This window comes from Carcharhinus amblyrhynchos, chromosome 8 (genome assembly GCF_965287045.1).
Source record: "Carcharhinus amblyrhynchos chromosome 8, sCarAmb.v2.hapA, whole genome shotgun sequence".
NCBI classification, from domain to species: domain Eukaryota; kingdom Metazoa; phylum Chordata; class Chondrichthyes; order Carcharhiniformes; family Carcharhinidae; genus Carcharhinus; species Carcharhinus amblyrhynchos.
In genome coordinates, this window is record NC_137331.1 from 34,256,870 (window position 1) to 34,272,083 (window position 15,214).

The 15,214-nt window shown below is 39.4% G+C and overlaps 1 protein-coding gene and 1 long non-coding RNA gene across 3 annotated transcripts in view; one reads left to right on the forward strand and one right to left on the reverse strand.

Annotated features, from left to right (window-relative positions):
* The window catches only part of LOC145346511 (desmoplakin-like), an 82,676-nt gene that overhangs the window by 54,617 nt on the left and 12,845 nt on the right, over nt 1-15,214 (forward strand). The window contains exons 18-23 of one of the 2 annotated variants that reach the window (XM_080193870.1): nt 1,293-1,486; nt 4,729-4,891; nt 6,562-6,645; nt 6,741-6,848; nt 12,681-12,779; nt 13,074-14,891. In XM_080193870.1, coding sequence (XP_080049996.1) covers nt 1,293-1,486; nt 4,729-4,891; nt 6,562-6,645; nt 6,741-6,848; nt 12,681-12,779; nt 13,074-14,891 — 2,466 coding nt within the window. The remainder of the gene's footprint in view (nt 1-1,292; nt 1,487-4,728; nt 4,892-6,561; nt 6,646-6,740; nt 6,849-12,680; nt 12,780-13,073; nt 14,892-15,214) is intronic. The other variant, XM_080193871.1, reaches the window with a different exon arrangement.
* The window catches only part of LOC145346513 (uncharacterized), an 87,750-nt gene that overhangs the window by 45,819 nt on the left and 26,717 nt on the right, over nt 1-15,214 (reverse strand). The window lies entirely within an intron of this gene.

A 15,214-nucleotide genomic window follows, 5' to 3' on the forward strand; every position in this document is an offset into this window, starting at 1 on the left:
ATTAGACTTTTAATTTCAAATTTTTATTTAATGCGTATTTTACCATCAATCATAGTGGGATTCAAACCCAAGTCCCCAGAGCATTACTCTTGAGATTTTGGATTACTAGTCCAGTGACAGTACCACTGCACCATTATCTCCCTGTATCAGAACCACTTGCGTTACTTTGAGTTTTCTCCCTGAAGAAACTGGGGATAACTGTCACCTTCCTGGGGTAGATAGTTAATTTGTTGGAGTTGCTGTCCATCTATTCTAGAACTTGCCCTATTTTGATCCCATTTATTTCTACAAAGTCCATGTGACCGACTCAGATTATTACTGAGATACATCTCAGTAAACATTTGTACCCCCTGAAGTACAAAGGGATCATTTTTTTGGATGAAGATCTAAACAGTGAGTGTTAGGTTATTCAGCTATGCAGAGGATCGCTCCTGAGACTGGACCTGCATTCCCTCCATATGCATAGACTTTCCAATAGCAGTTATGAATCAGTAAATTTCCCATAGCAAATGAGCTGCCTCTGCGAACCAAACTTTGAGCTAGCAGTTTACTTGACTGGGGAGTCTAGAAAATGGGACAAGATTCTTCCAACATTACTGGGTGGCTATATCTCTTGCCAGTATTATGCTGGCACACCTGGCCAACACTAATGTTTGAGCTAAAAGGCAAACTGTGCAAGGTGGAAGTCTGATGAGTAATTTGATGGGGGCAGTGTCAGGGTGCCGGGGGGCCTGCTGAGGAATTCTGTTGGAGGAAGAGGAGGTGATGGGGGGCTCCCCTTCTTGTATTAGAGGGGTTGCGGTGGGGGAGTGAGGGGTTCTTATTTTGCCTATTGGAGATAGGCATCCGCTTTAAAAACGGTGAAAAACGGATTCCTGGTTGTTCAGAAATGGAAAATTTTAACATAGAACAGAGAACCCTACAGTGCAGAAACAGGCCCTTCGGCCCATTGAGTCTGCACCGACCACAATCCCACCCAGGCCCTATCCCCACATTGCTACACATTTTACCTCTAATCTACACATCCCAGGACACTAAGGAGCAATTTTAGCATGGCCAATCAACCTAACCCGCACATCTTTGGACTGTGGGAGGAAACCAGAGTACCCGGAGGAAACCCACGCAGACACGAGGAGAATATGCAAACTCCACACAGTGACCCGAGCCGGGAATCGAACCCAGGTCCCTGGAGCTGTGAAGCAGGAATGCTAACCACTGTGCTACCGTGCCACCCGTTTATCTTTTATAAAAAAGTAGCTTTTTGTATTAATTTTTTAATACTTTTTTCTTAGAAAATGAAGAATGAACTGGATCAGAAGAAAGACATAATTATGTTGATGCAGCAAAATATGCAGGAATCCCTCCGTATCAATGATGAAATAATGCCATCTTTCTACAAATGTGACATTGATCTTACGAAATACAATGAAAAGGTCACACAGCTAGCTGACCGATGGCAGAGAATTTACAAGGAAATTGATAGCAGGTTGGATATTGCCTATTTATAATTTTTTTAATAAGTATATTAGTTCATTTAGTTGCAATCTTGTCCTGAATGAAGAGATTATAGGTTTACATTTCATGTCAAGAAGCTTGGAAGATTGAATTAGTCAATTATAAATGGAACTGGGTTTTAGTTGTAAATTGAAGGGAGGGTTCACAATAACAGGTCAGGTAATTGATAGAAACAATGCCAAACATGTTCAGCTTATTGTAACTGGGGATAGATGTACAGTAACTGTACCAAATCCTGATGGAAAATTGGTTGTCTCCAAGCACTGACTTTGTGGCTGGGTAATTCAGGATATGCATTTTGAATGGTTGAATTGCTATAACAAGATAATATTTGTAAACAAGTAGTAATTGAAGGAATGTGCTCAATGAAAGCATAACGGAATTGGTAAGATTGGCTTTGCAGTTCAATTTACGTTCCTTTGGGGTCATTCAAAAGGCAAGAAATCCTGCCTGAAGGAGGGCCTCCATCTTGGATAAAATAGCTTCTGGAGCCAAAGTGTTGAGGCCTTGGGCTAGTTGTGCTGACCAGATAAATACCAGACTACTGGTAGAATGGTCTCATTTGTCTCCTTTAATGACTACAAGCTGAGACAACTCCAGACTCTTCCATTATAGTAGAGCCAGCACAGAACGTGGAGCTTGAAATGGTAGTGGGGAAACATTACAGCTGAGGATAGTAGAAATGACTTGATAGCAGAATGAAAGGTATTAAATCTTCTGAAAGAGAGCTTGGACAATCCCATGGTGGCCTGGCCAGTGACTCTCACATCCTATGAATGGGTTTTTAAAAACATGAACATTACAATTATGCACTGCTTAGTCCAGTATTTCAAATTTACATTGAAATCAAAATCTTCCCCAGATAAAGAAGACTGTTGTAAAATTAACTATTATTAGCTCGTGCTGGCTGACACTAATCTTAAAATAGTCCTAAGAAACACCATTAAACATTACCTCATTTTGTCAATAATGGGTAGCACAGAACTAGATTCAGAATATTGGACCACTTCAACAACCTTTACTTGGGGACAGTGTTCTTCAAAGATTTGGACTCTTTTCCCCAGGGTTAGAAATTAATTTGGACACAGGCAGCATAGCTTTTTTCATTATAGTCTTGGACACCCCTCAGCATCTTTGTATGCCCAACGTCAATATACTTGCATCAAGCATGAACACAAAGGCACTTCCCAAAGGTTCTCGTAAGTATATTGATGTTGGGCATGTAAAGGGTGTTGAAGTGGTCCAATATTCTGATTCTAGTTCTGTGCTACCCATTATTGACAAAATGAGTTAATAACAGATTTCATAATGTTTAATGGTGTTTCTTAGGACTATTTTAAGATTAGTGTCAGCCAGCGCTAGCTAATAATAGTTAATTTTACATTGGTCGTCTTTTTCTGGGAAAGATTTTGATTTCAATGTAAATTTGAAATACTGGATTAAGCAGTGCATAATTGTAATGTTCATGTTTTTAAAAATCCATGCATAGGATGTGAGAGTCACTGGCCAGGCCAGCATTTATTCTCTATCCATAAATGCCCTTGAGAAAGTGATGATGACCTGCCTTCTTGAACCACTAGTCCATGTGGTGTAGGTACACTCACAGTGCAATTCTCAGATTTTAATCCAGTGACAGTGAAGGAAAGGCAATATATTTCCAAGTCAGGGTAGTGAGTGCCTTGGAGGGGAACTTGCAGGTAGTGGTGTTCTGAGGGTCTGCTGGCTTTGTCCTTCTAAATGATAATGGTCATGAATTTGGGAGGTGTCATCTAATGAGTCTTGGTGAGTCTATGCTCACCAAGGCTCATCTTGCAGATACACTACTGCTACTGTGCATCAGTAGTGGGAAGAGTGAATATTTGTGGTTGGGGGCCAAGATGTCTGTTTTGTCCTGGATGGTGTCACGGTTCTTGAATGTCGTTGGAGCTGCACTCATTCAGGCAAGTGGAGATTATTCCACCACATTTTGTGACTTCTGCATTGTAAGTGGCTTTGGGGAGACTGGAAGTGAATTACTCATTGCAGGATTCCTTGCCTCTGATCTTCTGGACTCACTGAAGTCCAAGGCATTCTGCATGGATCGCCTGTTCCACCACCGGGAATCCACTGCAGGGGTCACCTTCAATCGGACCAGAAAATCCTGGCAATGAAAGGCCAGAAAATGCTGCCCAATAGTTACATGGCTAGTCAGTTCCACTTCTGGTCAATGGTAACCCCTAGGATGCTGATAGTTTGGGGATTTAGCAATGGTAATGCCATTGAATGACAAGAGGGTGATGAATTTTAGATTATTTCTTGTTGGAGGTGGTTATTTCCTGGCACATGTGAGGCATGAATGTTACTTGCCATTTCAAGTCTGGATATTGTCCCGATCTTACTGCATTTGGACATGGTCTACTTCAGTAACTGAGGAGTTGCAAGTGGCGCTGAACATTGTGTAATCATCAGCAGACATTCCCACTTCTGACCTTATGATGGAAAGGAAGGCCATTGATGAAGTAGCTGGAGATGGTTGGGTCTCAGATACTACCCTGAAGAACTCCTGCAGTGATGCACTGGAATTGAGATGATTCACCTCCATAAGAAGTCTCACAACACCAGGTTAAAGTCCAACAGGTTTATTTGGTAGCATGAGTTTTCATTAGGTGAGCCCCTTCATCAAGGGACAGCACTCTTGACAGCTCGTGCCACCAAGTAAACCTGTTGGACCTTAACCTGGTGTTGTGAGACTTCTTACTGTGCCCACCTCAGTCCAATGCCGGCATCTCCACATCATCCTGTAACCACAACCATTTTCTTTATGGTAGGTATAACTTCAACCAGCGGAGGGTTTTCTCCCTAATTCCCATTGACTCCAGTTTTGCTGAGGCCCCTTGATGCAGCCCTTAGCCAAATGCTGCCTTGATTGTCATGGGTTGTCATTTTCACTTCACCCCAAGTTACTCACTCAAATAGCTGTCATTTTCACTTCACCCCAAGTTACTCACTCAAATAGCTTCTCTCATACTTGTGCCTCCAGTAGCTGTTCCTTGCTACAGCCTGTAATATTTCTGAAGTTGGAGTTAGAAACCTTCATGTTCAAGTAATTTGGTTGACTAATAATTTGCATGAAAGATCATCACATTTTAAATTTGTTGTTAACTCATAAAACATTGCAATGAATTCATTATTATTCTCATGGAATTAGATGGATCTTTTTCCTTTTTTGTGCAGGTATCTTGACCTAGATAAGGAACATAGGCAGCTGAAAGACTATGGAGAGTTGTTCCAGAACCTGAGCAAGTGGATCGATGTGACAAAACAGAAACAGGATGCACTGCAGGTTAATAGATTTGGGGATACAAATGCCCTAGTGGATCAGCTAAATGAGCAGAAGGTTTGTATGAAATTTAGTATTTTTGAAATAAAAAGTGACTGTCCAGTAATTGCATGTATTGATTGCAAACAGATTTTAAAGGATTAAATCTAAATAGACCAATGTAGCAAAATTTCAGGTTGTATATTGTGCTATCTCAAAAAACATGATGACAAAATGTGGCATTGCATTTTTCCACAAAGTTAACAATAACCGTACAGTATCTATTTGGCCTGAATTTTTGGCTTGGAGCCAAAAAATGATCTGAGTTCACTCTCTTACACAGTTACCTATGGAGTTTGGGAGGTTTTTGAGAGACAGTATATTCTTATTAGGCATCTCATCCAGAATGGCACATGCTCCACACGGGATGCATAGGAGTTATGAGGTGTAAAAGCAACGGTGTGATTTTTAAACCAGTCAGATTGAAGAACCCTTGCTGAGGCACTCAGCCTAAACTGGGAAATCTAAATGATGCTGAAAACAAAATAACGAGAAAGACAGATGAGATTAAGAGAGAGATAAAGGACAGAAAAAAAGTTTAATTCTTAGTGCTAAAAAATTCTGATGGCATCTGACTCCACACTTGTAAAGTTAATGTTCAATGCTAGAGGAGTTATTTGGAATTAATTATAACTTAACATGCTGTTTAAAAATTAATTTACACTTGAATGTACGAGGCTTAGTTTCATCTAACATGTTTAATGAGCAATTACAGTAACTTCACACTGTTGCATGGATTTCAGTTCTCTTGGAGGAGCAGGGTAACTTGAGAAACAACTTTAATTTCCATGTTTAATTGTACATGTGCCTGCTCTGGAAGTTGTTGAATTTATTTCATAAAAAGAGTGAGCATTCATGGCCTTATTGTTATTTTCAGTTCAAAGTTGGGCCTTTAAAATGAATTATACACTGGTAATATTTAATAAAAGTTATAGGATCATCACAGCTCATGCCTGTTGTGCTTTCCTGAATAGTTTTATTTTCCCCGCTTTTCTGGGTAACAGTGCACAGTTGACCAAGTTCTCTGATTCTGTTATCTATCTGTTGCAAGACCCATCATTTTGACTTAATTGCACCTCATTCCTTGGGAAGGTGCTCAGTCTGATTACTGATGGGAATAAGATTGGAAACTCACTGTTATGATAGGTTTCAAGTGGAAATATATGAACCTTGATATTCCTCTTCTCCACCCCCAACTTGGCTCAAATATCTGTCAGACAACGTGCAGCTGGGTTAAAGGGAAATCCAGTGTGCTCCATTGCCCTGACAGTGGCCTGGGCCCAGCATAGTGAAGGAAATCTCCCTGCTGTTGTGTCCTTTCAAGCTTCCAATATTGGAAAAAACAAAAACCAGGGTCGTTTCACCAGCAAATTGCATTTTACAGCACATTTGATATGGTATAATGTCCTAATGCATATTATTGAAATATTATCAAACAGAATTTCGAGGTAAAAGGACAGATGACCGAAAGCCTGGTCAAAAAAGTAGATCTTCACAAGCATTTCAAAGGATGATAAGATGTCTGGGGTATGGGAGGGGAGTCATTCTGGAATTTTGAAGCAGATGGAGGCATGGCTACCAAGGAAGGAGTTATTAAAATCAGAGTTGGTTCATTATGTAACTGAGATGGATTGACTTTATTGAAGATTTCTTTTTCCTAATTGAGTGCTAACTTTACTGTTGAATAGAAGTTGTACACTGAAATAAAGAGCAAACGAGGCAGTGTTGAAGAGTACCAAAAGCATGCAGACCTATGTGCAACGTCAGTAAAGGTAAGAAACTCAAATATGGTCTCGTAGATGAATAATTTTCTTTTGCATATTTATACAATGGGATGTTTATGTACACAATGTTGTTTGTTAAACAGGATTATGAGCTACAGCTAGCATCTTACAGTGCTGGTCTGGAAACTCTGCTTAATATTCCAATCAAAAGGCAACTGGCACAATCAATCTCCAGTACAATTCTTCATGAGGTAGGAAATGTTTTCTTGTTCTAAACTTCTTCCTAAAGCTGTAAGCTATTTCCTTGTCTTAGTTAAGAATGAAAGTTATGACTGATTAAAGTAATAATTGAATTTTTAAACCCTTTGTGACATTGTGCACTACTTGAATGAGGGCATATCAAACCTTTTCATTTAAACCCATTAAACATTTGGTTGCTAACACAGCATACAATAAGAAGTCTCACAACATCAGGTTAAAGTCCAACAGGTTTATTTGGTAGCACAGGCTTTCGGTCAGGTGAGTGAGTCCACTCAGCTAATGAAGGAGCAACGTTCTGAAAGCTCGTGCTACCAAATAAACCTGTTGGACTTTGGACTTCAACCTGGTGTTGTGAGACTTCTTACTGTGCCTATCCCAGTCCTATGCCGGCATTTCCACATCATGGCTACAACATACAATACTTTGCTAACCTTGTTATATATTTATTCAACTGCAAAACGTGTCTTTCGAATGTTAGTCTATGCCTCAAAAATATTGGGTTGGACGTTCCACTCCCCTCATGGCATGTTTTGTGGCAGTGGAGGCAGCTGCCATTGACTAGTGACAGGATCTTGTGGTCCTGTAACTGTCAACAGGGGTTTCCAGTTATTTTCACTGCTGCTGACGGTCAGGCCACACGCTGAATGAATGAAACACTATTCACTGCTCCTCCAATCATAAGACTGTTTCTCTTTTGCATTGCTTGCTGATAGGCTCACTAGTCAACACTCTTTCAGCAGGATTTGTACCACATGTACAAAGGCTATAGTGAAGGATTAGGAAGTGTCCATGGAAACTCAATCCCAGTGTTTTATTAACACATTAAAATGTACACCAAAGAGTTCACTGTTATCAAGCAAGTTGCACCACTTTAGTTTGCCTTTAGTGCCCCAATATACCTTGAAAGATAACGTAAAATCACATTTTCTGTCAAGCTGTATGCCTATCAGTAAGAAAGCAATTACTACTGGTGGTAACTGCAGACAAATGCTTACTCTTTACCTTCCTGTGTTCTCAGTCAATGCAGCATTTTAAATCCTAATATTAAATGGGTTAACAACTCTATTAAAGGTGTTGACATATTTTAATTAATGCTGACAAGTTCCCCATGTTTTCCAGCCTCTGAACTAATTGGATTTTTTTTCTTTTATCATCTAGTTATAGTTGCAGAGTTAAAATCTAAGGATAATTGCTTGTCCATAATGGAGCCTGTCAAATTTTCTACCTATATTCAACAGGGTGTGAAAGCATGATCCTCTCCCCACCCCCGCTCAAGCATCCAAAATTTCTATGTTATTGACTTAGGTTATCCTTTATGCTCAAATGCTTTTGGAGGAAAGTTTCCCTCTGTGTGCTGCCTGCCCAGTTAAAGTGGGCAGTTATTAATTTTTATTCCATTTCATTGGAATTGTCATGTGGCAGTTTTCATTTTGGGCACAAGCAGAAAACTGGACATTGTGCACCTTGCATAATTTTTATTTCTGTTGTGGAAGGGAAAGTCAGAGTGTATAATGTCTGTCTACATGGTGCAAAAAGTTTGAAATTTGAAGTGGGGGAAGGAGATGCTCCTTTTATCTCAATTACTTAGTGATTTATATTACATGTAAATCTTTGCTTTACCTATAAGTCGATCGAGTAAAATTAGTTGAAAATTAAAAACTATTGCCTAATTAATTAAATACACAAGCTAATTAATAAAATAAATAATATGAGTTTATCTATGAATGGCAGCATATCATGTGGGAGTTTGGGGCATTGTCCTAGCCAATCACATTGGCAGAAAGTATTTCCATCTTGCACACCTTCAGCTTCAGGTTGTTGTGCTGGAGCCTGAAGTGCAGACATTGTGGGATATCAGGAAAGGGAAGAATTATTTGAACACTTTGGGGAGACATTTTGCAGCATCCTTGACATATTTGGTATAAGGGTGATAGGCTGGGAAAATAGCATACAATGTATTGGGCTAGCTTCCCAATGTCGTCCTGCCTCCCTGGCATGTTCTTGCCTCCCTGCACATTTACTGACAGTGGCTTCAGATCAGTGGCATCAATGCACCCACTAGCAATGGGAAGCCAATAAAGTAATTAGCAAATATTTTTGGAAAGGTATGGAATTTTGACTGTGTGCATAGGATCTACTCGCAGAAGGTGACAACAGCATGGATGGTTGGAGTGCCATGGGATATATGTCAAGGGTCACCTTAAAGGACAAATCAGGATATCTGTAAACCAATGCTTGCGATGTTTCCAGTCACCTACATTCAGATCCATTGAAGATTATATTTTGTGTGAGCAAGTAGCTTCTGATCCCATCAGCAAGATGGCACCTCCATCTTTTATTTCTCCTCCATTCACTTCAACAGTAGATGGTATTCGTAGTGGCTCTGCTGGCTCCTCTTTGGGTGTCTGGTCTTCCCAAATTGGACAGTACTCCTGAAGGTCACTCCAAAAAAAAAATCTTGGAGCTGGTTCCATGATGTCACACTGGCTCTGAATGAACCCATCCTGTCAGCAACCTTGGTCCTCAAGAGATTGGGGAACCATTTTTAAAGGGTGCCTGGATGAAAAACATAAAAAAGGACCGCCATCCCCCATTGCCACCACCATGGACACAAGACCTCCCCAATTATATTTCAGTTAATTTAAATGGAGTTGCCATCATTGTATGGTGAAGGGCATGGACAATCAATATGAAAATTCCTCCAGTGTGAAAGCTGTTTTGAGACTCATAGAAACCTACAGTGCAGAAAGAGGCCCTTCGGCCCATTGAGTCTGCACCAAACACAATCCCACCCAGGCCCTACCCCCATATCCCTACATATTGTACCCACTAATCCTTCTAATCTATGCATCCCTAGACACTAAGGGGCAATTTCTTAGCACGGCCAATCAGCCTAACCCGCACATCTTTGGACTGTGGGAGGAAACCGGAGTACCCGGAGGAAACCCACGCAGACACGAGGAAAATGTGCAAACTCTACACAGACAGTGACCCAAGCCGGGAATCGAACCCGGGACCCTGGAGCTGTGAAGCAGCAGTGCTAACCACTGTGCTACCCTGCCGCCCTCCCCCCTCGATTCTCCACCCTCACCATTATTCCCGCCCGCTCACCAAAAATGGGGATAGAAAATACCCCTTTTAGGTTTGAGAAATGCCTGTATTAAACAGGATGATTAGAGCAGAGGTGATAGCTGCTTGTATTAGCAATGCTGTGGTTATAGAACTGTGCAAGTAGATTCTGCGTTGGAAAAATTAAGCCTTAACCAGAGAAAAATGTTCCAGCTTATGAATTGAGGGGGGCAATTTTGAGCACATGCAGAAAACATGGCAGTCAATAAGAGCATAAAATAATAATAGGCCACATAGCCTTTTGAGCCTGCTCTGCTAAATACAAGATTATGGCGATCTCTTCATTTCCTTAAAGTCTTAAAAATCTGATGATATTGCCATTGAATATACCATATTAAGGGAGCCAGTGTCATAGTGGTATTGTAGCTGGGCTGGTAATCCAGAGACCCAGTGTAATGCTCTAGGGATATGGGGTCAAATCCCACCATGGCGGGTGATGCAATTTGATGATGACCGTGAAGCTATTGTTGATTATTGTAAAATCCCATCTGGTTCATTGTTATGCTTAAGGGAAGAAATCTGTTGTCCTTGCCTGGTGTGGCTATGTGACTCCAGATCCAAAACAACATGGTTGACTCTTAAATGCCCTTCAGGATGGCAATAAATGCTGATCCAACCTACGGTACCCACATCCCTTGAACAAATAAAGAGAAAATGACCGAGCATCCAGAATCTATCAGCATAGATCATCTCAAAGATTCATAATCCTCTGCGTGATGTGATTTCTAGTCATTGCAGTCTTGAATGTCTGGCTCCTTATCCTGAGATGATTCCCCAGCACAAGGAAACAATCTCTATTTTCTAAAGAGTGATAAATCTCCAGGACGAGATGGTTCCCATCCCAGAGATTTAAGGAAGGGGGAGAGATGCCCCAATCATAATCCTCAAAGCTCTCTCGATCTGAGAACTGTTCTTTTAGCTTGTAAAAGTGCACATGTTACTTTACTGTTTAACAAAGGTGAACGGACAGTCAGGGAATTGTAGACCTAACACTGTCAGGACTCTATAATTAAGGATAAAGTGATTAAACGCCTTGAAAGTTTTCAGTCGATCAGAAGACCAGCATGAATTTGTAAAAAGTGGGTCAATGATTGATTTTATTTGAAACGACAAAATTGTGGATGTCTGTGGTTGTATGATGTTTCAGAAGGCATTTGATAAAGTTCCTCATTAGATACTGTTGGCTGAAATAAATCGAATTGTAGGCAAATTACAGACCTGGTTAGAAAATTGATTGAGTGATAGGAGATGGAGAGAAAGGATAAAGGCAAATTTTCTAATCAGCAGGACATAACCAACGTTGTCTCATAAGGACCTGTAGAATAGAAAGCCACATGTCCAAATCTACCGATGATCCAAAGGTAGACAGCATTATATGTGGTGCTGATGGAAGCATAAAATTACAGTGGAATAATTTGTAGATTAATTGAATGGCAAAACTGTAGCAAATGGATTTTAGAATAGGCAAATGGGTGCTTGTCCATTTTGGAGTTAAATGGAATAGAACACGGTGCTTTCTAAATGCCAGAAACCGTAATGGTCCAGGTACGTGGGTTGTTAAGGTGTCACAAACAGGTGCAAAGAATAATTTTAAAAAATAATGGAATGTAGCCTGTACATCTGGAAAATGAGATTGAAAGGAGGGTGAAGTTTTGCTTTGTCAGCTATAGAAAGCTCTTGTTAGATCATACCTGAGGTACTTAAGCAGTTCAGGTACCACACCTTGGGAAGGCCTGGAATGAGTGCAGGGACTAATATAAATTAGGGTTGTATTCATAGGAATTTGGAAAGTTAGGTTTTCAAGTAATTTAAGTTTTTAGGGTATTAAGTGGAAACAGGTAGGGTGGATAAAGAGAAAATATCTTTACAGTAGGAGCACAAGTCCTTCTGTATTTTTTAAAAATTAGAGCCAGATCTTAGAGGAGCGAAATTAGGGACAGTATTTTATAACCTATACTGCCGGTGGGATTTTCCAGTCCCGTCAAAGTGGGGTAGTAAATTTCCAACCAAGGGAACACTTCTACATACAAAGTGTGGTGAAGTTTGGAACACTCTTCGGCAATTGATATTCGATCAATTCTAAATCTTAAATCTGAAATTAGTAGAGGTTCGTTATCCAAAGATAAGATGCTGAGCAGCCGTGATCCCATTGAATGGCAGAACATGCTTGAGGGGATAAATGACCTGTGAAGCTAAATGCACTGGCAGTGACAGAAACAGTTTAAGTCAAACAATCTATTTGCCTTCTTACTCGTTTTTTTTTCTGCATTGCTCCTTAGTGTCTTTCAGTCCCAATCTTTTTTGCTTTGTGCTTCCTCAGTGGTAGGAGATTCTGAGATGGCTAATTGGTGCTTTCCGGCAGAACCTTGCGAAACTGAGGTGTCACTGGTTATGGGTCATCTTCTGCTTTAACAGGAAAGCAGAATGAAGTAATTTGCTTTCCATTTTATGAAATGCAATCCAGATGCTAGGATGAGGGTGATATCAGGTGCAGGCTGTGATCAAGCATGCAGTTATTGAACTTCTGGTACTAAATACGTTGCTATCAGTAATAGTGGTTATGATAGTAAATTAGTTATCCAGAGGTCATGCTAATAATATTTCATCAAGTACTGAATTCAATAAACATTGTAATATGAGTTCTGGAAAGAGTCAAGAAAGCTTCCATATAATCATATATCGTTTTCATTTAGTCTGCAGATCTGCAGTCTCGTTACATAGAACTTCTTACAAGATCTGGTGACTACTACAAGTATCTAAGTGAGATGCTAAAGAACATGGAAGAAGTAAAGGTGAACCTATTTTTATTTTGCTGTTCCAGAAAAGTTAATATTCACATTGTAGCTTTTCCTGAAAATATTCCAATGGTAGCTGGCTGTTTTCACATAGGAAGTAAAAAATATTCTCTTTTGTAATATAGTCTAGTGTATATTTGCCAGTTGAACAGCCTTTCATTTATTCTATAAAAATGTAACTATGGTTACAAATGTAAACAACTTTTTAGATTGCGTATTGTGTTTGTATTAAGATTGTAGGATACAAAGCAAAATATCACAGGCCACTTCCATCTAATTTTAATTATACAGATGAAAAACACAAAAATAGAACTTTTGGAAGAGGCACTTAAACATGCTCAAGATGAGAATGCTGATGGTATTCAGCAGAAGAAGTTTCTTGATCAACATTTGACCCAGGTTCAAACTGAGTATTCAGACTTCAGGAAAAGGATTATGATCGTAGAGGAACAGAAGAGAAATGTTGAAATGGACCGTGATACCTTAAGGCAGAGGGAGGAAGCGTACCTTCTTCAAATAAAAGAAATTAATGAGAGGATTACAAAACTGACGTTTGAAATTGATGAAGAAAGGAGAAAGAGAAAAGCAGCTGAAAACCGGTATGATCAGCAAATGGATGAACTTGACAGAATTTCCCGAATGAAACAGAAAGAACTGGATGAGACAGTGTGGCAAAAGTTGGAAATTGAGAAATCAATCAAAGACAAAGAGAGAGAGATGGAAAGGCTTAAGAATGCATTGCAGGAAGAGTCTTTAAAAAGGAGACAGTTTGAAAGTGAACTAGATAAGCTTAGGGATAAGTTTGAGCAGGAAAACAGGATGTTGAAGTCACAGGTTGAAAGAGAGATTCATGTAAGAGAAACTACAGTTGAAAAACTAAGTATACAAAAAGAAGATGGTATTGCGGCTTTGAAAATTCAGTTGGACAAAACTTTGAGAGAAAAGCAGAACCTTATAGATGAATTAGAACTATTAAGAAGTTCTGTTAGAGAAACTGAATTCAGTAGAAAAAAGGCAGAAAATGATATTTTGCAGCAGAAATCAGCTTGTGTTGAGGAATCTAAAAGGAGACAGGAACTTGAAATAGAAATTCAAACACTCACCAAGCTTAGAACAGAGGAAACACTAAGGCTTAAATCACTTCAAGAAGATACATCCAAAGCTATCCAAGACAAAGGGAAGGAGATTGAAAAACTAAGAATATTATTAGAAGAAGAAGTCAAAAAACGCAAAGACTTAGAAAGTGAAAATGACAAATTAAAACACCAGCAAATTGATTTTCAGAAGAAGGACACAGAAAAACTTACCAAAATTAAAACTATAGAGCAAGAGATTACAGTCATAAAGATAGAACATGAGAAAGTATCCAGAGAAAAATCCAGACTGGAACAAGAAATTGCACGTCTTCAGAACAACATAAGGGAAGCAAATAACGTCAAATATAGAATAGATGAGGAACTAATACAGCTAAGGAGGAATGTACTTGAAGAATCTTCAAAGAGAAAAAAGGCTGAAGAAGAAGTTGAACGCTTTGAAAAAAAATGCAAGGAGCATACACTCACAATCACTCAGCTCACACAGCAGATTGAGCATATCTCAATCATGAAGAAAAAGGTTGAAAGTGATCTCACCCAACAGCAGAAAGCTTGCGACCAACATGTGAAAGAGAAGAACATCAGCTCAGAGGAACTGAGTAGACTGCATGCTGATGTGGAAACATTGCGTCGCCAATTGAGTCAAGAACAGGAAAACACAAGACATGCTTGTCAGAGAAATGAACATTTGCAAAAAAGTATTGAAGAAAAAACCAAGGCTTTGAATGAAAGAATAAGTGACATAGACAGACTGCGTTCAGTTGTGGAAAATCTCACAAAAGAACGACTGAAGCTAGAAGAAGAATTAAGAAATTTGAAGTCAAATTATGATGACCTTCGTAGCATCCAAAATGAAGCTGAAGATGATAAATCAAGAACTATCTCTGAACTGAGGCTCCAGCTTGAACTAACAAACAAAAGAACCACTGACCTTCAAGAGCTAATTAATGAGTTAAAGAATGAGAGGGAAAAGTTGAGACTGGAAGTTGAAACATTCCAAAAGCAGACTCTAGAGGTACATGCAAGTTTTACTGTTTTATCATGTGAAGTATTTTGTATTAGTTTTATTAACAATGTGTTTAAAAAAAAACCCAAAACAAATGCTTAACCAATTTTTTTTACTATTTCTAGTATTTGTAGTTGGGTACCCTCAGCTGTGGAAATAAATGGAGGCAGAATTTCTGGGAGGGCCCCCAATCTCTCAATGTAACACTTGTGGCAGATTGATAAAACTGGCTGTTCATTTAATTTCTCTGGACTTTTGTTAGAGTTTCAACACATAATAAGGGAGCCCTTGCAGAAGGTAGTGTTCCTGATTTATTTACAGGATTAGGGAGA